Source organism: Puma concolor, chromosome D2 (assembly GCF_028749965.1).
Source record: "Puma concolor isolate L17-30 chromosome D2, mPumCon1.1.hap2, whole genome shotgun sequence".
Lineage (NCBI taxonomy): Eukaryota > Metazoa > Chordata > Mammalia > Carnivora > Felidae > Puma > Puma concolor.
The window spans coordinates 40567225-40589757 of NC_141677.1; the positions used below are offsets into that span (position 1 = coordinate 40567225).

The 22533-nt window shown below is 50.7% G+C and overlaps 2 protein-coding genes across 5 annotated transcripts; both read right to left on the bottom strand.

Annotated features, from left to right (window-relative positions):
* Nucleotides 1–288: 288 nt before the first annotated feature.
* On the bottom strand, nucleotides 289–5644 carry MBL2 (mannose binding lectin 2). Of its 2 annotated transcripts, none has more exons than XM_025918225.2 (5): nucleotides 5500–5644; nucleotides 3602–3776; nucleotides 3072–3188; nucleotides 1644–1718; nucleotides 289–741 (listed from the first exon to the last, which is right to left on the bottom strand). In XM_025918225.2, the coding sequence occupies exons 2-5, from the start codon at nucleotides 3765–3767 to the stop codon at nucleotides 368–370; spliced, it is 732 nt and encodes a 243-aa protein (XP_025774010.2). In that variant the 5' UTR covers nucleotides 3768–3776; nucleotides 5500–5644; the 3' UTR covers nucleotides 289–367. The 2 variants fall into 2 exon arrangements, with proteins under 2 accessions (XP_025774010.2, XP_086536247.1); XM_086680121.1 differs by having other exon boundaries at nucleotides 5476–5617.
* A 6930-nt stretch (nucleotides 5645–12574) lies between these two features.
* Nucleotides 12575–17050, bottom strand: LOC112854543 (pulmonary surfactant-associated protein A-like). Of its 3 annotated transcripts, none has more exons than XM_086680122.1 (5): nucleotides 16917–17050; nucleotides 15945–16158; nucleotides 15542–15661; nucleotides 14746–14823; nucleotides 12575–14042 (listed from the first exon to the last, which is right to left on the bottom strand). In XM_086680122.1, exons 2-5 carry the CDS (start codon nucleotides 16114–16116, stop codon nucleotides 13666–13668), a joined length of 747 nt encoding a protein of 248 aa, XP_086536248.1. In that variant the 5' UTR covers nucleotides 16117–16158; nucleotides 16917–17050; the 3' UTR covers nucleotides 12575–13665. The 3 variants fall into 3 exon arrangements, with proteins under 3 accessions (XP_086536248.1, XP_086536249.1, XP_025773837.2); XM_086680123.1 differs by having other exon boundaries at nucleotides 15945–16139; nucleotides 16917–17038; XM_025918052.2 differs by lacking the exon at nucleotides 16917–17050 and having other exon boundaries at nucleotides 15945–16191.
* Nucleotides 17051–22533: the final 5483 nt, after the last annotated feature.

A 22533-nucleotide genomic window follows, 5' to 3' on the forward strand; every position in this document is an offset into this window, starting at 1 on the left:
GGTCTCCCGGAGGCTGAGGTCTACTGCTCTGATGCAGACTGGCCTCCACTGGCCTCCCTGGGAGGCTGCGGTGTCCTCACTGCAGAAGGAAGGGTGTGATTTGGCCCTTTCCATGGCTGACTCTGACCCGATGCTGTGCTCTTAGGCAGGACAGAGGGTGTCCTTCACTACAGACTGGACCAGAAACCTTCGAGCCCGGCTGTCAACTTCTTGTCACTTCCTCATCCCCATAAGCACATCCCTTTATTTCCCTCCGTCCCCCTGAAGGAATGAGTCAACACCGTGGTGTGCAGTGGGGAAATGGGCCATGAATTCTCTTTTGGAGCAGCAGAGAGCTCAGTGGGAAGCCAAGGAGGCGACCTCCTCCTCAGGCTGGGAATTCACAGACGGCCAGGAAGGAGGAAGAGCAGGAAATGTCATTCCAGAGCCCGTCCTGGAGGAGGATCACACAATCCTCCCCTGAGCCGTGGTCGTTAGGCTCATCCCTCTTCCAGTTGCTGTAGGCAAGCCTCCCTCCCGTCACGTACATAAACCGGCCTTCAGTCACTTCGTCCGTGATGCCCAAGAAGGCAGGGCTGCCGGCCATATCCTGGATGGCTTTATTCTCCTCAGCGTTCTTCGGTGTGGCCACGGTGCCCTGGAGCTCGGTGCACTGGGCCTTCACTTTGAAAAAAGGCATTCTTTCACCGTTGGTCACGTAGAACTTCTTCCCAGGTGTTTTGCCCAAGGAGAAGGCTTGCACTGAAATCACAGTGGAAGGGATAGGTTGACTGGGCTTGGAGCTCGGCCCAGGAAACTAGGCAAAAAGCCCTTCCCTGGGAACTCAGGACTCAGAGAAATAGTCCCGTGTTCAACCATGGAGTCAGATCCTAGTAAGGGAGCACTCCTCAGCAGCAGAGCAAGCCCCCGGCAGAAAGCTTGCACTCTCCTGGGACATCCCACCCTCGAGAGGAACGTCTGTATAAACCGTCCCAGTACAGGGGACATAGGGAAGGGTGTTTGGGCCACCCTGCCAGGCTTGGGCACCAGACGTGGATGGACTGCCATCTGAGACCAGGGATTGCTGGACAAAGAGCCAGGATTCTGGAGGCGCAGACCTTCACGTGCAATCCTTCCTCTGTTACTTCCTAGCTGTGTGACAGCGAGTGAATTACCTACACTTCCCGGACCTATTGTTCCTCACCTGTAAACAGAATGGGTATAATATGCACAAATAGGGCCACTGGGAGGATTGAATGAAACCATATTACGAGATAATGCTAACCTAGCGCAGGCCGCGGTGTGTGATAAGTGTTCATAAATGTTAGCTTTCGGGCGCCTGGGTGGCTCAGTCAGTTAATTGTCCAACTTCAGCTCAGGTCATGATGTCATGGTTTGTGGGTTCGAGCCCCGTATCAGGCTCTGGGATGCCAGCTCGGATCCTGGAGCCTGCTTCAGATTCTGTGTCTCCCTCTCTCTCTCTCTGCCCCTCCCCTGCTCAAGCTCTTTTTCTCTCTCTCTATCTCTCTCTCAAATATAAATAAAAACATTAAAAAAAAATTTTTTTTTAAATGGTAGCTCTCGTCTACCCTCCCCGAAACCTAGGGCACTCTGAAGAAAAAGGTGACAGCCAAGAACACACTGGGGCCAGAAAACAAGCTTACACTTTTTGACATGGTCCAGTTCCGATTTCAGTCTCCTCATCTCTGCCTCCAGGTTAGCCAGCTTAGTCTCCACAACTACAAAGCAATAGGGAGAAGGGTATTTATTGGGAAGAGGAACCCTAAATTGGAGAGGAGAGTATTTTGCCAAAGCGGAGTGGGGGAGGAGAAAGCTTACTGAAGAGTATGCTTATTCTAAAAAATAAGAAAACAAAAAGAAGCAAAAAACCCCTGCATTCCTGCCTTCTGAGATATACTTAGTAGCTCTTGTAAACTGTGACTCAGAACTAACAATAGTAATAATAATAATAGTGACGATAATAATAATAATCAAAACTTGTAGGGGCGCCTGGGTGGCTCAGTTGGTTAAGCCATCTGACTTTGGCCCAGGTCATGATCTCATGGTTCGTGGGTTCGAGCCCCGCGTTGGGCTCCGTGCTGACAGCTCGGAGCCTGGAGCTTGCTTCAGATTTTGTATCTCTCTCACTCTCTGCCCCTCCACCACTTATACTCTGTCTCTCAAAAATAAATAGACATTTAAAAAACCTTGTAAATTATTATGGCTCTGGATCCTGTTGTTCACATATTGCTTAAAATGTTGCAGTATTATCGTTATTTACAAGAAAAAGCCCAACTCGTTATTCTCCTTTTTGATAACTTTTTCTTAATCATTCTCTTTCATTTCTTATTCTAGGCAAACTTCTTTTTTTTTTTTAATTTTTTTAAATGTTTATTTCTGAGAGAGAGAGAGAGAGAGAGAGAGACAGAGCATGAGTGGGGGAGGGGCAGAGACAGAGGGAGACACAGAATCTGAAGCAGGTTCCAGGCTCTGAGCTGTTAGCACAGAGCCCGATGCGGGGCCCGAACCCACAAACCGTGAGATCGTGACCCGAGCCAAAGTCCTACACTTAACCGACTGAGCTACCCAGGTGCCCCTAGGAAAACCTCTTAATACTTTTATAATTTTGATGGGCCAGCTGGCAGATATTAACAAGAGGTCATCATTTTACTTTTGTTGTTACCGAATTTACTTCATTTTACCCTGAACGGGGGTTGCCACGACATTCCCCGGGATTCAGGGGTCCTAGGATACCCACCGTTTCCACACCACGCTTTTGACGATAGACATAAACCCCACTCTCGAGAGGACATCGTTCCTGCCTCTCAGCCTGGAGCTGCTTGCAGACTACATCCACTGAGGAAGAGGCAGGCCCGTGTCCCACAGAGGCCTGGGGTTGGGGTGGGGGGGTGACCTGGCAGGATTGGGAAGGCTGCACTCAGGCAGCACGTTCACAGAAACGCGTGTGCTGGATGGGCAGGAGTCGAGCGTCTTCCGATGGGGCAGCAGGAAAAGGGCCACCTCCCACCTGGCCCAGGAGTCCCCAGGGTCTGGGGTTCCCTAGGCCCACTGTGCTGGGGTGAGCTCCTTACCTGAATTGTCTCCACGGTCTCCTTTGGTGCCCTTTATTCCTGGAGCCCCAGGAGGCCCTGTGTTTCCTGGAGGCCCCATTTTCCCCGGAGGGCCCTGCAAGCCTCTGAGCCCCTGCCCTGTTGTAAGAGGAAAGAAAAGTGATCCAGGGGCTGTGGCTCATTCCCTTTTTCCAGAAGTTCAGTTCGATTTACAATGACCCCAGAAAACCTCCAGTGAACCAGTGGTGACCCAAGAAAAAAGATCTTCCTGCATTCCAGGGGACAGCCTGTCCTCCGGGCCAGCTCCTTGAACAGGCAGGACACCTGCTGTCTGCAAATAACCATGCATCACGGATTCTGGGGTGGAAACGTGGAATCCTAGAGAACCAGAGAAGCATCTTTGCTTTGGAGAGAATGACCTTTCACAGGAATGATTCTGAGTGAGTCACTGCCCAGCACGATGACAGGTGAGCCTCGTCCTGTCTCCGCTGGGTCCCTTACGGGGAACAGTCTGGTGTTGGGGGTAAAGATTTAAGCAGCCTGTCCTGTACCTGGTTCCCCCTTTTCTCCCTTGGGTCCATCTCGTCCATCTCTGCCTGGGATGCCACAGGCGATCGCTGAGCAGGTCTTCAGGGCATCCTCGGAGATTTTTATTTCTGAGCTGGATGCTGTCAGCATGCACAGAAGGAGGACAGGAAGTGATGAAGACAGGAACATGGTCCTCACCTTAGAGTGGAGAAAGTCAAGGAAAATAATTCTGTCTCATCTTGTTCAGTCAACCTTTGCTATCACCTCTGGTGCGCTGGACCCTGTGTTGGGGGCAGCAGACCCAGAGGGGACTATTATAGCCCTCGGCTCTGAGTTACTCTCACACCACAGGGGAAACACACAAGTAAAAAGTCGTAGAGGTGCTAAAACAAAGGTAATGTAACAGAGTCATATACACAAGAGTAACACAACAGGGGCCCATTCTCCCTGGGGCTCCAGTGCCCCTGTGGGTTCAAGCCTGGGTAGCTTAGGCCACCCTGTGCATGAGGGCCCACGGGATCTGGAAATCACAAATTAGCCCCGCTCCCAGTGGCCTGGCAAAGGCAGAGAGCTGATCGCCTGTGTGAGCTTTGACTCTCTTTCTTGACTCCCTTGAGGAGTCTTGAGGGCCAAGGGAACCTCAGTTTCCCTCTTCTTCCCCTTCCCATGGGCCCTAAAGTTAGACAAACTCTAGCAGATGACATGAGGCAGGACCCGGTTTATGACATCCGTTCTCTCATTTCATGTAAAAAGTCCGTCTTTCACTCCAGGCCCCATCCGCCCTCAGGATCGTGTACAGCTGTTTCCCCCACAGCTTGTCAATCATCTTGTAGCAAGTGTCTCTTTTGTGACAGGCACTTGGTGGGGGCTCAGGACCCAGAGTGCCCTGAGGCAGGGTTCTGACCCTCAGAACAGAACCTCTTTCGGTCCTCGATCCTGGCCAGATGAGACGGATTTTCTCCTTCCCTTGGCTTGAGGTTTTCCACTGAGAGGTCACGTTTGCCAGCCAGAACCCAGGCTCCTAAAATTTCTGTTCACCCTGGAGCTGGCATGCTGTCAGGTCTGTTCCTTCTCCTGTCAGGGTCCTCTGCATGCTGCCCAGATGCCTCCCCAGCTCTGTGCCCTGATCCCACCGCCAGATTCTCATCCAGCTTTTGCTCAAGCTGGCCCCCTTTCCGGGAAACCTTGGCAGCCGCTGGGCCTCTCGAGGCTCTAATCCCAGTGTCCCCAGGCCTTGCTCCCTAACTCCTGAATCTGCCCTTGCCTTCCCTGGCCTGTCAGCCGCCTTAACCCTTCCCTTCCTCCAGGACTCAGTGAGAAGTAATAAGTTGGAGGAGAACTTTTTTTTCTTTTTAAAATTTTTTAATGTTTTTATTTATTTTTGAGACAGAGAGAAACAGAGCATGAGCAGGGGAAGGGCAGAAGAGAGAGGGAGACACAGAACCCAAAGCAGGCTCCAGGCTCTGAGCCATCAGCACAAAGCCTGACGCGGGGCTCGAACTCACGGAGGGTGAGATCATGGCCTGAGCTGAAGTCGGACGCTTAACCGACTGAGCCACCCAGGCGCCCCTGGAGGAGAACTTTCTTGATCACATTCTTCTCCTCCTTTCTGCTTTCTATCTTTTTTCTTTTTTTTTAACTTCCCCTAATTACGCTGGAGGCCAAAGTCAGGGCTTAAACATGTTGCTGGCGGACACACCCCACTTCCATTCTTCTCTTTGGCTGGAAAGACCACCCTTTAGTTCACAGAAGGTCAAGTGGACCCTGGAAGGATTCAAATGCCCCAGGTCAACTGGAGATAGAGGCCTTGAGTGGACCTGAACCCCCCACCAAAGTCCCTGCCCGGACCTCACACGATCAAGTCGAGTGGCCAGACCCCTGGCCCCGGGGCCTTTACCTCTGTCCTCCAGGAATGACTTACTAGGGCCTCCTCAAAGCACTGAGGCTATGGCAGGGAAGCAGGTCCTCCAGCCCAGGGACGTCAGGCCCAATTAACCTGGTGACCAGGGACAGTGCCGGACTGGCCTTCAACCCCAGATTAATAAACAACTGTCCTTAGAGCCGCTGTGGACTGGGCAGCTCTCCAGGGCTGCTGGTGGGGTCGGAGGCTCAGCACTGGACAGCTCACTACTTTAATACCCTAAAGTCCTCCCTCCGTTGCCCCCTCCCATGCGCCCACCCCCACAGCTCCACCACTCTGACTCCCCAGACTCAGAGTCTAGCCGTTAGTTTCCTCCAGATATTCATTTCTAGAAGAGACACCGTTTGACGCTCTACCAAGCATGTGACCTCACGCATACGCACACGCACGTACACACACACCTGCGTGAACAAGCATACACCTCTGTGTCAGCTGCTCTGACTAGTTCACCCTTCCATTTGTGTTAGTTTTACTGCGGTGGGGGGGTGGTTAACCACTGAGTCCCCTCATGCCTCCCTTTATTATTTTTTTTTTTAATTTTTTTTCAACGTTTTTATTTATTTTTGGGACAGAGAGAGACAGAGCATGAACGGGGGAGGGGCAGAGAGAGAGGGAGACACAGAATCGGAAACAGGCTCCAGGCTCCGAGCCATCTGCCCAGAGCCTGACGCGGGGCTCGAACTCACGGACCGCGAGATCGTGACCTGGCTGAAGTCGGACGCTTAACCTGGCTGAAGTCGGACACTTAACCGACTGCGCCACCCAGGCGCCCCTCATGCCTCCCTTTAAATGTCATCTTTGGGGGCGCCTGGGTGGCTCAGTCGGTTAAGGGTCCAGCTTCGGCTCAGGTCATGATCTCACGGTTTGTGAGTTCGAGCCCTGCGTCGGGCTCTGTGCTGACAACCCTGAGCCTGGATTCTGCTTCGGATTCTGTGTCTCCCTCTCTCTCTGCCCTTCCCCCTGTTCACACTCTCTCTCAAGTCTGAATAAACGTTAAAAAAAAATTTAAGAAAAAAAAATGTCATCTTTGGATGAGGCACCCATGTCACAGAGGGAGCCACAGGGGAGGAAGTATTTGTAAATCACTCAAGTTCAAAGTTGAATGCAGGCACTTGCACTGCTGTTCCAGCCTAGGACACTTCCCTCTACCTCTGCATGACTGTTTGTTGTCATTCACATTTCAGATTAATTTTTTTTTTAAGTTTATTTATTTTTGGGACAGAGAGAGACAGAGCATGAACGGGGAAGGGGCAGAGAGAGAGGAGACACAGAATCGGAAACAGGCTCCAGGCTCCGAGCCATCTGCCCAGAGCCTGACGCGGGGCTCGAACTCACGGACCGCGAGATCGTGACCTGGCTGAAGTCGGACGCTTAACCGACTGCGCCACCCAGGTGCCCCCACATTTCAGATTAAATACTATCTCTGGAGAAAGGGCTTTCCTTTACCATTTAATTTGAAGTGGCCACTCTATCGTGTCTTCCTGGTTTAATTCTCCGCCTATAATTTCTCTCCCCGTAAAACTGTCTTGTTTACTTAATTGTATACTCCTTGACCACCGCGCTCCTTTAGAACAAGAACTTCTCCAGAACGGGGCTGTGGTTCTCAGCTGTTGTGGCCCCACCCAGAAGGGTGCCTGGAAGCAGAGAGAGTGCTGGATAAACAATTACAGATGAACGAGTCCTTCCGCATCACCTCCTCAAAGCAGCCTGCCCGACTGCTCTCCAGCCACGACTCACGTCAGTGCCCACTTTCCAGATACCTTCCTGTCTTGTCTCCCAGGGCGCATCCCAGGGCTGGGCACCCAGGAAGAGTCCCCTGAGAGAGTCCCCTGGGAGGAGCAGAGACCCTGAGCAGGAGCAGGCACCAGACCAATCCACGGTTCCTCCGTGCCTGGGTTTCCAGTAGCGTCAGCTTCTTATCTCCCGAGCCTGACCAAGTGGCCTTTTTCAAGTCCCTGACCTGACCTTTGATTCCCGCCCTCCCTGCAAACTTACACTCACTCTTTGAAACACTTAGCCTTACCAAACAGCTCGAGAGGTTTGCTTTTTCCCTGGTGAGGAGTCGGGGCGGGGCCACTTCCTCTTGACTCTGCCTTGTGATTGGTGTTCTGGCTTCTCAAGGGTCTTCAGCTCTGTGTACTCCCAGATTCCTGGGGCCCATCGTACAGAAGACCCCTCTCAGGACTGTGTTTCCTGGTGCCATTGACACAACTTTGAAGGGCCCCGAGCTCAGAGGACAAAGACTATTCGACCCATGCAGCAAATGGGCAGACCTCCCAGAAAGGTGGGAATTTAAAACCGAGAGAATTACATAAAACCAGAACCCTACATGCTCCAGACTAGAGGAACGGTGGCTTGGGAACTAGGGGAGAGAACACGACTGGAGGAGGGAGGGATGAGCAGAGGGACAATAAGAAAGCCTTAACTCCGGTGGGGAAGGTCTTCCCTTGAAGATGCATATTCTTGCGTCTGTCCTCTTGTAGGTCCGTGTTTTAATGTATGCTATTATTATTATTCTGCTATGATGACGATGATGATTTTTTAAGGTTTATTTATTTTGGGGGGAAGAGAATGAGTGGGGGAGGGGCGGAGAGAGAGGTAGAGAGAGAATCCTAAGCAGAGCCCCACTCAAGGGCTCCAATCTCACAGCCTGAGCGGAAATCAAGAGTCGGACGCTTAACTGACTGAACCACCCAGGTGCCCCCATGATTATTATTGAATTTTGTTATTAAGGCCAAGATGAAACATAATTTTTCATCTTGAGTTTCAAGATGAGTTTCAGCTCATCACAACCTGGTGCACCATAGGGACGTGCATCCTGGGCACCTCAGGATTTTCTCAGCTGGAGATCAGGTAAGTTTGAGTTCACTTTGTGAAAATCACCCAACACAGTAGGAAATAAGCAGAAAGAAATCTGCCTGGTACAACAAGCCTCAAAGCTAGTCCTCCAAGTATTGTTGACTCTGTGTTACAGATAAATTGATATTTTTCATTTTTTATTATTTTTAAGTTTTACTTATTTATTTTGAGAGAAAGAGCGAGCAAGGAAAGGACAGAGAGAGAAAGAGAGATTCCCAAGCAGGCTCTGCACTGTCGGCACAGGGCCCGATGTGGGGCTCGAACCCAAGAACCATGAGATCATGACCTGACCTGAAATCAAGAGTCGGACGTTCAACTGTCTGTGCTACCCAGGTGCCCTGATGAATTGATATTTTTAAAAAGATGGTAAAAGAAAAGAAAAGAAAAGAAAAGAAAGGAAGGAAAGGAAGGAAGGGAAGGAAGGAAGGAGGAAGGAAGAAAGAAGGAAGAAGGAAGGAAGAAGGAAGGAAGGAAGGAAGGAAGGAAGGAAGGAAGGAGGAAGGAAGAGGGAGGAAGAGGAAGGAAGGAAAGAAGGAAGGAAGGAAGGAAAGAGAAAGAAAAATTTAAATAATGAAATCAATGAAGTAGAATAAACAAATCACTCTGAAGCTAATAATACAATTTTTAAAAACGATTCTTTGCAAAAACACAATAAATAATCTTGGCAAATCTGACCATGGTAGTTTGGATTATTGTTTCTGCTATTTTACTTCTCCGTGTCATAGAATTCTATATCCATGCCCTTGGCCATGGTATTTTGCAGAGCCTGCACTGGGGTATGTAGAGTCCCCTACATCCCAACCCCTGTGATATTTGGCTCGGCTGTGTGAGGGTGAGCAGACACAAAGGAGCGGTGCTTTAAATGCACGTGCAGGTTGAATCCGGCCTCTTCTTGGCTTTTCCAATCATGGGAAGAATATGTCCCCGCTACCACTAATATCAGAATAATTAGATGATGTGGAGCACACACAAACCCACCTGAAAGCCAGAAGTAACTATTAAAGTCCAGTCCTGCATCACTGGTTAATAGCACAGTCTCTGGAATCTGACTTCCTGTATTCATGACCCAGGTCCTCCTTGAACTGGCCGCATGACCTTTGGCAAAGCACTTTAACCTCTGTGTGCCCCAATATTCTTATTTGTAAATTGGGGATAATAACAGCATCTCCATAGTAGGGTCGATGAGGATTACATGAGTTAACCCAAGTGTAGAATCTGGCACCAAGTAAGTGTGATTAGAGTATCAGCCACTAATTTGACCAAGTAAGGTGTATCCCAAGAATGGAAGGATGGTTCAATATCAAAAAGCAAATCCATGTAACTCACTAATTTAATATATAACAAGTTTGATTGAGAGTCTTAATGCAGACGTGTACAATCTGGAAGCTTGAAGCTCACCCTGTTCTCAAAACTAACACATGGTCTTACAATTTTTCATACTTTTTTTCCCCCAGATGCCGGCAATGCAAACTTTCTAGGGCTGATTTATTTTATTTTATTTTATTTTATTTTATTTTATTTTATTTTACTTTATTTTATTTTATTTTGGGGGAGAGGGGGAGAGAGAGAGAGAGAGAGAGAGAGAGAGAGAGAGAGAGACCCAAGCAGGCTCCACACTCAGTGCGGAGCCCGATGTGGGGCTTGATCCCACGACCTGGGGATCATGACCTGAGCCGAAATCAAGAGTCAGATGCTCAACCAACTGAACAACCTAGGTGCCCCCATAGGGCTGATTTAAGACCCAGTCCAAATGATTATCGGCCTCCAGTGTTGTCACTGGGATCTCCATTTCACCTGTGATTCATCACCACGCTGGCCAGAGGGTGTTGGCCAGGCTTGAGGCTGGGGTTTCTTGAAGTGAAGGGTGGGCAGTGGCCTTCTCTCTTGCTTCTCTGAGCAGGTAGGGGGTGGAGAGAATGATGGTGCCAGAGGTGGGCAATAGCCACTCGCGGGAGGAACCACATGTCAGTGGGGACACTGCTGCTTCTTAGCCTGCCCCTGACTGCTTGTTAGGTCCCTTTGTATGACTGATTCCCAGTGACAGTTCCTCTCAGAAGCTGGGTCTTCAAGAAAGGACTCTGTGAGAGCCTCCAGCTGTGTGCTCCCTACCCTTAACATCAGGTCAGTGGATATTTCACTTCAGAGGTTCTTGTTCTTCGTGTTCCCAGGGGCAACCTGCTCATAAGTAGAGTTTAAACCTGGCTTGCTTCCATGACACTGACATTCATACAGGCCCTGGGAAACCCCATCCAGGTGGTGGCAATCCACATTGCCCTGGAACACTCCTGCTCATGGGTCCGTTCTCCCCTCCACCTCCCCGTGCCCCAGCCGGGTCAGCACATCAGCGATTGTAGAACAGGAAAATTTCCCCCTTCGCATTCCAGGGAAGGCGAAGCAATTTGGGCATCCCTACTCGCTAAGATTAGGATGCTAGGAGAGTCCCCTCCCCACGCCTATGGAAGGGATAGTTTCCACTGTGGAAGTAGGTATGGCATCCAAGGTGGGTCGGCCTCCTTTCCCCTCTTTAGTCCTTCTTATACTGACCAAAAGGAGGAGAATCACCAAACCACCCATGGTGAGCCCTCTCAGGTTCCATGGTGCCATTCCTGGGATGTCTCTCCAACCTTAAATGGTGAGGCACATAAAACCTCTTATTTTCATCTGTGGGCTCTAGATGCCAGTACCCAGGTGGTGTGGGAAATGACTTAACCGCAATAAATGACTTTCAATGTTAACAGATTAAGTTAGCACATGCTATTATGAATGGTTTTCCGTATACACTTAGTGCCCCAAAAAGATATTTATCATTGAGCATCTTCAACAATGTATGGGGGCTCTTGGCCCATACAGAAGATTAAAATGATGTTCAAGACATATAAATATTATAAGGAACAGGCAGAATTTCTGTCATCTGTAACAACATTCATAGAATTTACAAAATATAAGATAATTATATCAAAAATATTAAGGGCAAAATGAGAATCCAAAAAGATGTTTGTGTATAAGATCAGCAAAAAATCAATAGCTTCCTTATAAACCAGGGATACTTACTTTAAAGTGGTAAAAAATAATACAGTAACCATAGCAAATAAAACCATAAAGTAAATAAAAATAACACTAAGAAGAAAGGAGAAGACATCAATTGCCAGAGGCTTAGATTGTTCGTCTATAAAATAGCAAAAATATGCTTCCCTTTTTTGCTTTTTTGAATTTTGGGGAAGCCCCAATAATTCGTATGCTGGGCCCTAAGCCCACGTGGCAGGGTGGCCCGATGGAAACTTAACATTTAAGAAAGATGAGAAATATTTCTACTCATTTCCACCTGGGCTGGTGGGGTTGATCCACAGCTCTCTTTTGCCCAAGAAAAGATGCAGTGAGCGAGAGCATTTGAAGATGTAAAGGTAGGAGAAGGGGGGACCTTTCTGGAGATGGGGCACATACGTGTCTCCTGCCCCCTCAAGCAAGTAGAGACGCAGTCTGATTCCCACACATCCCTGGAGCACGGGGACATGGTCCCTTTTCATGTAGACCTGAGGCTGAGGTGGCTCACAGAGGCTGGGACAGAGCCCCAAATGCCATCATCTTTGGGCTATGGAAAACATCCAGGTGGCTAAGCGGAAAATGGAAGGCATGATATTACCACCCACCAAGGGACCATGAGGACTTAGATCAGGCATTATCTTAACACCAGCCCTCAATGATGATGCCCATATGTTCTTCCAGGTGTTTTTTTGTAGCTCACCATACGCTCGTACCATATGTGTGTACAACATATAGCTGCACCAGTTGGAAGCAGGTCACCTCTCCCATCCAACAAAGAAGGCATTTACCTGAGACCCCAACGGTCCATTTTTCAGGCAAGTGGGGGCTTGGAACCAGAGTTCATTTGATTTGCAAAAATACAGTAATGTGTTGTTCTCTTTCTTTCTTTCTTTCTTTCTCTCTCTCTTTCTTTCTTTCTTTTTTTTTTGAGAGAGAGAGAGGGCACAGGTGAGTGAGGGGCAGAGAGAGAGAAGGAAGGAGAGAGAGAGAAGCAGGGCTCACCTGAAATGGGGTTCATGTTCACCCAGTTAAGGGCTCGAGCACACCCAGTGAGGGACTCTAAGTCACCAACCATGGGATCATGACCCGAGCTGAAGTAAGATGCTTAATGACTGAGCCACCCAAGCACCCGGAAACGTGTTATTTCTTGAAACCAAAGCAATGAAAACTCACGTTAACGCAGTCATGATTTATTACACGGAAATCGCCTCTGTCCGGCAAGAGGTGACGTGGTTGTGAGCATAAACTTCAGGTCCAGGTAGATAGGTGTGAATCCAGCCTCTGCCACTTGCCCCAAGTGATAAAACTCAAAACACTTAACTTCTCTAAGTTTCAGTGTCCTTGTATAAAAATGGGGAAAATAAGGCTGGGTCTATGGTGTTGGGTAAAGATGAAATCATACTCCAAAAGATGTATTAGAAGTGCTTGGCAAGTTTCTGGGTAACCAGACTCGGCACATACACTATTTACGTGCTCGATAAATAGCTCGTGGTGTGGGTGGTGTGAGCAACTTACGGAGACCCAAAACGGTGTGGGGATATGTTCGTCGGCAGGAAGGAGCTTGGATTATGTCTGGGGTCAGGGATGAGATCTTCCCTAGTGGTGTAAACTGGCTGCTTTTAGGTCAGGGAATTGAGCAGGCAACCCAAGACTCAAGGAAGTGGATAATCCGTGCCAATCGTCAGGGTTAGGTTGGCCTCCACCACGCTGCAACACCACCTTGCCCTCTGACCTCACGGAGACAGAGACTGGATAATCCCAAATGGGTCCTTAGCTCCCACATTTGGAATTCCCCAGAGTTCCACCTGTCTCTATCATTATGCTTGACCAGAACTGCTAAATCTTGATGGGGCTGGGCAGGTGGTAGTCTGCAGAGGTAAGAGTAGGGGAAGCCAGGAAGCAGCCACCTTCTGTGTGATTTTGGAGGGAACTTCCATCCCGGGGCCTCACTGTTGCCATCTAGAAATGAAGGGACTGGACAAGAAGAGGAAGAAGGAGGTCTCCTTCTCTTCCAAAGGGCAAAGTTAGGAGTGGGGCCCAGAATGCATTACCGGGAAGGGCTCAGGGGGAGTGTCAGACTGATTCATGATGTGGGTAGGGATTCAGGGCCTGTCGGGGGAGTGGAGTGGCTAAGCATGCCTCCCGCCCTGACAGCCACAAATACAATTTTGTTGAAAAGGAGCATCTCAGAGATCAGGTGCATCTTCAGGATGGAGGCCGAAAGGCAAGGCAGGGCCCTATCTACTCTGTGGCCTGGGTGCCCGCTCAAAACTCACAGATGGCCAGGCGGTACTGCAGGCAGTTTTTGTTATTCCACTGCCCGTCTGTGTACATCTCCACGCACTTCTCTTTGCCCCCACCCCTGGGCTCCCCTGGGTACCAGTTGGTGTAATTCACGGGGGCCCCATCCAGGTAGCAGAAGTCTCCAGGGCTGGGGCCCTCCTCCAGGCCCAGGTAGGCGTAAGTGTTGTGCTTCCTCACGATGCTGGCGATGGCTTCGTTCTCTTCTGGGCTCGTCGGGACAGCAATGCGGCCACCTGCTCTGGCACATGACTCTCTAATGACATCAAAATTAACCGACTGCCCATTGGTGGAGAAGACCTTTTCTCCCACTACCAGCATGGACTCCTGTAAACTTAGGACTGGAGCAGAAGAACCGAGTCAGGCCACAGACCGCTCTGGATCTAAGTCCCTTCCCTCACTCGGGCTCTCGGCCTTCACGCCCTCTCTGCCTCTCCTCCCTCCACCAACCCCAGTCTTCCCAAATTCCCCTCCATGCTCTCATCATCCCGTTCATTTGTTCACCCATTTAACACCTACTTATTTTCCACGCATTTAACAACTGCATTTTCCTGGGGCTCGACAGAAAGCAACATAGGCAGAGACCTTGCACTCCCCTGACATAGGGAACTGATCTGTGTCTACCTCTGGCTTTCTGAGTCATTCAAAGACAACAGGAAAGGGAAAGTTTCATTCTTTTCCCCCAAGACCTGCATATCCATGCCTGTTTGTCAAGTCTCTAGGGTCTGGGGGCACCTGGGTGGTTCCTTCTGTTAAGCGTCCAGCTCTTGATTTTGGCTCAGGTCATGATCTCACAGTTCGTGGGATCGAGCCCCGAGTTGGGCTCTGCACTGACAGCATGGAACCTGCTTGGGATTCTCTCTCTCTCCCTCTCTCTCTCTCTGCCTCTTCCCTGCTTGCTCATGCGTCCTCTCTCTGTCCCTCTCTCTCTCAAAATAAATAAATAAACTTAAAAAAAGGCTCTAGGTTCTGGAGCCTGATGCTGGGCAGCAGAGGAACTTATGGGAGACCCTCTGTGCTAGAGGCCCTGGGGAGCCCCCTTACCTCCCATGGCCTGCTGGATCTGATGTCTCAAGTCACGGAGCGTGGTTTGGAGCTCCTCGTCTAGAGAAGCTGGAAGCCCTGTCAAGAGATTCCCACCCAAGATGAGGGCGAGCCAACAGAGACCCCCCCCACTAGCTGCCAAGCAGGCATGCTGCCAGCTGCAAGCCTGGCATTCTGCCCTTTGCTTGTCCGTACCCACCACTCAGGCCCTGGAGTATGGGTCCACACGCGCTGCATCCTTTGACGCAGCCCTGCACCTGCTGGACCCCTCCCTGCGCGTCTTTCCTGCCTGTCCTTTAACGGCTCTGTCTGCCCACTCCTATGGATTTTTCCGGTTTGGACGCAAGCTCCCTTCCCTCACCCTCCACCAAAAGCAAACCTGGCTCTTTCTGCGGCCTCCTGATTGACCTTGGTCACCGCTCTGAGCCTTGGAGTTCCGCTCTGTGTGGGGGGCTCCCATTCACCTCATCTGCCTGGACCCCACCTAGCTCCCTACACCTTTCACAATGCCCCCCCGTGCCTCAGCCCTAGGAAGTGCCTTCCCTGCCTCCCATGCTGTCCCCACCCCACCCCTGACGCCCTGCCCGTCCCGATGTGTGGAGCGCTCTCGGCACCCACAGTCCCTCCCTGTGGCGCACTACTTAGGCATCTCTGGCTCCTCTCCTCGGCCTCATCTTCTCTTACTTAGGCTGAGCGCCATGACTTTCGGGGACCTCCACGGTTCTGTCTGATCCCCATCCTCCCGCATGTAGCTGCTCACGTGGGCGCAGTGCCCTTGCGGATGCGGCCCGCTCACCTGGAGGGCCTCTCTCGCCAGGCTCCCCCTGTACGCCACGCTCTCCAGCGACGCCAGGGGCTCCGGTCAGCCCATTAGGCCCGGAGCAGGCTGGTGTTCCTCCAGGAGGGCCCATCGGGCCTGGAAAGGGAAGGGGACACTGATCTGTCGTATGCGCCACCCACAGCCGGGCTGGGGCTGATGTGAAGTGACCTCCCTTATCAGCCGAGCTGACTCACCTGTCACCTCATGGGCACTTTGAGGGTAGACTCTCCAGGGCTGCTCTAGTCTAAGGCCCCCCAGGGACCGCCCACCATGCCCACCATCCGGCCGACCGTTGCACCCAGCCCAGAGCCCTGGACGGGTGGGCCTCCTGAAGGCGGGTCACTGTCCCTCGGCTGAGGCTCGGCCTCTCACTCAGTACCTGGAGGCCCAGGGTCTCCTTTGATGCCGTCTCTCCCATCTCTGCCTGGCAGGCCGTGGGATCCAGGAGTGCCAGGGATGCCAGGACTTCCGATACAGACCTCCTTCACCTTGTAGTCAGTGCCGGAAGCCATCAGCAAGGCCAGAGTGAGGACCAAAGAGGACAGCAACATGGCTTCTGCTGCAGTGGTTCTTCCTGCAGAAAGAAAGGGCCACTGGCCCATCTGAAGCATTTGCAAAGGTTTCCCCCTTGCTGGGCTTTGTCAAGATTCAGGCACAGGGCCAGGCCCGAGGGCTCGGGCAGGTACAGACAGGACTTTGAGAAAGACCCCAACTATCCTTGGAAACCCCCGGCCTCCTCTGCAGTCTCATGCCTCACCTCTCGGGCTGGAGGCCGTGTGGCACCTGGGCTGGTGGGGAGGGCCTGGGCTGTCAGGGGGCCTGGCTTCTAATGCAATCTCTGGTCATACCTCGCTGTGTGACCGCAGGAACTCGTGTCACCTGTCTTGACTTCTGCTAAAATTTCTGTGCCCTGGAGACAATCCTGACCTGTCCCTCTCAGGCTTTGGGGTTCACTCCCTCTGTTCCTATACTCTCAGCTACCCTCTTGCGGGGTCTAAGGGGCCATGTTCCTGAGGATAAACAATAGATGACCAGTGTCGATGATAGGACATCCCATGCCCCCCCCCCCTGCTGCTGGGGAGTCTCCTTCTCCTTGGCAGGCTGTCCTCTCCCTCGCTGGCAGGGAGTTTCCAGGGAGAGTGGATCTGGCCGAGGAGCATGGCAGAGTATAAGGATATTCTCAAGCCCATCTTCCTGCATCCATAGTTATGATTCTGGGAACAACTCCCCGTGGTGCATGCGGAGGCCCCCTTCTTCCCAGGCTGACCCTTAGTTGCGCTTGTGATTGCTGGGCTGGCTCTCATGGCCTGTAACCCGTGCACTGGGTAAGACGGGATGGGGCTAAACTTACCCATCCAACAGAGCCCACGGGGATCTCTGCCTTCAGGTCAGAGTGGAGAGGTGGGCAGCACCATTTATATGGATGCAGGCTACCAGGCTTCCTCTCCACCCCAGAGAGGCTCCTGTCACAAGGGCCTCTATTTGGGGAAGGGCCAGTCAGGAAGCGGCCATCTTGTTTACACAGCAACATTCCCTCTCAGGGCACTCAGGCTGGAGGGGCACTTAGAAAACTGGCTAAAGAGAAACTTCAGGCCCGTAAGCAGGGAAATGTCTCATGGGGTGGGACTCTGACTTCCCCGGCAGTGAAAGGGGAGAACACTTACATAGGCACCGGCGGGGGCACGCAGCAAAGGGAGCCTTCTCCCTCCTGGGCCTCGGCCCCGTCCTGGCTGGTGACACATTCGTAGAACCACCACCACCATCCCCCAGATGCCCACCAGCAGGAGACGACATACCAGGGTTGTGTTCTTTTCCCAGGGGAGCAAAGACCTACAGGAATGTCTCCATGTGACTCCCTCCCGGGGCCATTCCGGTTCCAGAGCCTCTTCAGCTCTTGGGAGGGCGCCATTTGGTTCCAGGCAGCACAGAGGCCGTGGCTTAAGAAGAGGGTGGTCAGGTGGAGCTAGGACAAAGTGTGTGTCATGGGACACGCCTCACCACCGAGCGGCCCATACACATCCCCTACTCCCCACCCCAGCCTCACAGCTCCTGCTTCTGGAGCCCATGGCTAAGTCAGTGGGCACATGGATCCGAGTCGCAGGCAAACCCTTTCCATGTTCCCCTTTCCTCTGTCCTGGCAGGCTCAGCTGTGGGGAGGCAGGGCCGTGCCTGGAAGTCACAGGAGAGCAGCAGTTTCTGGTTTTGGCCACGGGTAACCTGCAACGGAGATTAAGTGATAGAGGAGCACATGAAGCCATAAGTGATGAGATCCCTGATTCAAGGCACCCGATCAGCAGGGAATCTCTACCTGTAGGGGTGCTAACAACGGGGAGCCAAGGCAAGAAAAAAATCACCGTGCTTTCTTGTAAGCGGTTTGAGAAATCTCGGGGTCTTTGGGAAGAGTGCGAGAACAGCCAGAGCTCCCCCCACCGGGGCCCTGCGGCTGCCTGCTGTGCGGTCCCACCGTGGGTGCCGGCTGGCAGGATGGGGGAGCTGGAGCCAGCACAGGGCTGGGTAGGGGAAAACAGTTCCGTCGAGAGGACCTCAACGCGGTTTGGGTGAGGGACGACTGTTCTGCAGGTGAAGGAACAGGAACAGGGGTCTTGTTGGGTAGAAATAGAAGGACTTGGGGGAGGCAGCGGGGCTCTCCAGGGCCACGTCAGGGAGGGTGGGGATTTACAAGTCAGACGCACCTGCGTTGCAGTTCGGGCCAGCCACGTATCATCCATGTGGCCTTGGTCGTGTTATATAACTTTATCCACGTGGCCTTGGTCGTGTTATATAACTCTTTGAGCCTTGATTTGCTTTCTTAAATTACTATTTTGTCGCAATAGCAAGCTTACAGAAAAACTGCAGGGACAGTACTATTTTTTTTTTTTTTTTTTTTCCTGAGCCCATGAGACCAGGTTGCCAACAGGACACTCCATCATCCCGGTCTTTAATTTGCCTTTCACACAGACAGGTTTGCCTCTACAACCTCGATGTAGTCATCAAGGTCAAGAAATCCACACGGTTGCAAATACTGTTTTTAAAATATTTAAATATTATTTCATCCTTCAAGTCATTTGTGCCGCTTGATGCCGATATTTTAAAATGCGGCATCCAAAAGTCTCATAAAATGATCCGTCGTTACCTCATTCTTCGTCTCATTACCTGGGCCCTGACACTTCCCCTTCTGCAACTTTCTGACAGAGAATGCTCCAAGTTCCCCGAACTGGGGGTGCTTTTCCTGTGTCTCTTTGATCATGATTTCTCTCCTGTCTGGAGCGTTCCGAATGCCTTTCTGCCACAAAAAAAGAGAGAGAGGCAGAGAGAGAAGAAGGGAGGAAGGGAGGGAGGAAGGGAGGGAGGAGGGAAGAAGGAAAAGAAAAATTAACACTGATACCATAACTCCACATAACCTTCAGGCCCTGCACAAAATTTGCCAAATGTGCCCCAGTAGTGTCCTTTATGGCAAAAGTTTCCAGTTTGAGATTGCGTGTTCCATTTAGTATTCATGTCTCATCTCCTGAAATCTGAAACAGTGCCAAAGTCTTTCCTTAACTTCCAGGACCTTGACACTTTTTGGTGATAACAGGTTAGTTGAGGATGTCTCTCGGTTTCTGTTTTTCTGATGTATTGCCTCAGGATTAGAGTCAGGTCCTGCAACACCGGCAGGAACATCAGAAAACGATGTTGTGTTCTAGCAAGTGCCCCGGTTTCAACTCAGCTCGGTAACGACGACGTCACTCAGATCATGTGGTTAAGATGGTGTGGGCCAGACTTTCCCCCCATACAGTTAGCTCTGTCTCTCTTTTGAACTAATACCCCTTTTGTGGAAACTACTCCACTACTGCGTAAAGATCCCACTTCTCAAACTTGCCCTTTTTATTTCACATATGTATTCATCTCAGCGTGGAGTCATGCTTGAAGCACACCAAACACAGGCCAGATGGAGGAGGATGGGGAGGCTGTCACCTCAGGATACAGGTGATATGGGGGTGCGTTATCCGTAGAGAATTTAAAAACATTATTTACAGAGAATGTGTCAGCACGTTGCTAATAATGATGTCATCACCCAAACTGTCCTCCCCCTTAAAACACATTTGTTTCTCTTGGTTCTGAGCCCTGTTCCAGGACACCCTCTTTGTGAAGACACTCTCTTCACCCTGCTGGGGCCTGGCGGCCCATACGAAGCCACCTTCACTCCACCCTGTCCTCCCCGTGACAGGACACCTTCCTGTGCGGTCATCTCCTCACTCACTGTGGTTGGAGCCAGAAAGCGAACACTTCCGGAAGGATGGGCCAACCCCTGAGGTCTGGGCGAGCACTTCCAGGCAGATGTGACACCTCTATTGACTTACTGCTCAGGAAACTCCTCACCACCCCGTCCTCTCCCGCTGCCTGGGTTCTAGTTGAGTGAGGAGTCCGTAGGGCTGCCTGGAGCCAGCTATCATTTTGGATCATCCATCACTAAAGCTCTCTGAGATGTACAGAAGTAAATCCTCACTTGAGAATTCCTTCAGCTGAGGCTGAAGGAGGTTTTGTGAATTTTCTAGGTCTGTTTTTTTTTTTTTTAATGTTTTACTTATTTTTGAGAGAGAGAGAGAGAGCATGAGTGGAGGAGGAGCAGAGAGATTGGGAGACAGAGGATCAAAGGCAGGCTCTGCACTGACAGCAGAGAGTCTGATGCAGGGTTTAAACTCAAGGGGAACCATCATAAGGTGACCTGAGCCAAAGTCGGATGCTTACTAACTGAGCCACCCAGGCGCCCCCTAGCGGTCAGTTTGGATCATCACAAAAAGTCTCTGAGATCTACAGGAAGTAAATCCTCACTTGAGAATTAAGTCCGCTGAGGCTGAAGGAGGTTTCCTGAATTTCCTGGGGCACCCCCGCAGCGTTATTTATTACCCACCTCTCTTTTCATCCATTTTAAATCCTCTGCCATAATATTCTCACAGTCAGGGGGATGGGCTTATTTTGCTTGTACCAACAGGCAAAGAGATCGAGAAGCTAATTTACTGGCTAACCATGTAGGTCAAGGTCTAATCTCAGGAATCCAGGGGACAGCTCAACAACATGAAGGAAAAGAGAATTCAGGCTATTGTTTCCCCAGATCGTCAACACATCACACACACACACACACACACACACACACACACACATTGGTGCCTTGCCAATAAATGTCATTTCATTTAAAAAAAGAATTTACATAATAAATGAATCTATTTCTATTACCTAAAAATTCCACTTTGTTTAAAAATTCACATTACTTGTTTTTTTTCTTCACACTCTGTCAGCATAGCCTTTCATCCTCCTCTCCACCATCAGCATTTTTAATACAATTTTGTGTGCCTTCTGAACTCTGGAGAAGCACATCATGTTTTAGGCTCTTTTTTTTTTTTTTTTTTTGGCCTTTATTGGAATATACTTGACATATAACCTTGTGCGAGCTTAGGTGTTGAGACACTCACATATTGTGAAATGATTGCCCCTGTAGCCCGGGCTAACACCTTCATCCCCTCACATATTTGCCATTTCTTTTTTGTGGTGACAACATTTTTTTAAGCATTTATTTATTTTTGAGAGACAGAGAGAGACAGAGCATGAACAGGGGAGGGGCAGAGAGAGAGGGAAACACAGAATCTGAAGCAGGCTCCGAGCTCCGAGCTGTCAACACAGAGCCCAACGCGTGGCTCGAACCCACGAACCGTGAGATCGTGACCTGAGCTGAAGTCAAATGCTTAACCAGCTGAGCCACCCAGGCACCCTGGAGACATATAACTTTTTAATATAAGTGTGTCACATGCAACATTTGGGACTTAGACTAAGAAATTATTTGTGTTTATCTGACGTTTCTGTTTAATTGGGCATCCTGTGTTGTATCTGGCAAACCCTGCCTGTAGAAGCTTGGGTGTGATCCACCTTCTGTGGGCGTGTCCTGATTCAGCATGCGATAAAGAGTCTTTATCATCCCCCAGGACACACAGCCAAGAGGGGTCTGCTGCTGAAAGAGAGAGAGAGAGACCCAGACCCAGACAGAGACAGAGAGACAGAGAGAGACAGGGAGAAATGCTGATGATTGACTCTTTCCTTCTAAACGATGAACTGAGCCCCTCGTGGGACCCAGGTCTGGCACTGAATACCTGTCATCTGCAGTGGACATAAAGGGGCACGTTTGGGGTCCCTTGGAGAGGGCAGGGTACACACGGACACGGGCTGCCCCGTACGAATTCCACCCTTTGTAACTGCTGGGAAGGAAACCCCTATTATGTCAACAGCAAGAGATGGGACTGGGCTTAATATATTAGTATGTTCAAGATCTAAGAAGTGACTTTAGGCCGACTTGGAAGGGCGAGGGGCCCCATGCAAAGAGGCCTGGGTCTTGGGAGGGGTGGCTGTGGGCAGGCTAAGCGGGCGGATATGCGACACGTGTGTGGGCCACACAGGAGGAAGCTAAGTGTCCGGAGGAAGAAGATAGCATTAGGGGACCCACTTTAGGAGGGGTGTCTGGAAAGGAGTCCCCTCAGAGCAGGTGACACTTCAGCTGAAGCCTGCGGGGCGAGAGGCAGGTGGCCATTTGAATGGAGCGCAAGAGCATCCCTGGCAGAAAACAACGGCATGTGCGGGGCGCCTGGCTGGCTCAGTCCATTAAGCAGCCAACTTGTTTTCAGCTCAGGTCATGATCCCAGGGTCATGGGATCAAGCTCCACATCGGGCTCTGTACTGAGCATGGAGCCTGCTTAGCATTCTCTCTAAATAAATAAATAAATAAGAAAGAAAGAAAGAAAGAAAGAAAGAAAGAAAGAAAGAAAAAGAATGATATATGCAAAGGACCTAGAACAGGAATAAGCGTGGCCTGTTGGGGAAACAAAAGAAGACCAAGGTGGCTGGGTGTGGTGGGAGAGGGGAAGAAGAACCCAGAATGAAGGCAGAGAGAGAGATGGGCACTGGCCAGTGCAGGGGGCGGTCCTTGGATTTTATTCAGA

Bases quoted from the DNA above. Each gene is read 5' to 3' on its own strand.
- LOC112854543 (XM_025918052.2), bottom strand. From the start codon at position 16,176: ATGCTTCAGATGGGCCAGTGGCCCTTTCTTTCTGCAGGAAGAACCACT. The intron at 15,662-15,944 runs GTACTGAGTGAG...TTCCCTTTCCAG, and splicing joins AGGAGACCCTGGGCCTCCAG to GCCCGATGGGCCCTCCTGGA. The intron at 14,043-14,745 runs GTAAGGGGGCTC...CTTCTGCTCCAG, and splicing joins GATCCAGCAGGCCATGGGAG to TCCTAAGTTTACAGGAGTCC.
- MBL2 (XM_025918225.2), bottom strand. From the start codon at position 3,767: ATGTTCCTGTCTTCATCACTTCCTGTCCTCCTTCTGTGCATGCTGACA. The intron at 1,719-3,071 runs GTAAGGAGCTCA...ATTGCTTTGTAG, and splicing joins AGACCGTGGAGACAATTCAG to TTGTGGAGACTAAGCTGGCT. The intron at 742-1,643 runs GTAAGCTTGTTT...CTGTGATTTCAG, and splicing joins ACTGGACCATGTCAAAAAGT to TGCAAGCCTTCTCCTTGGGC.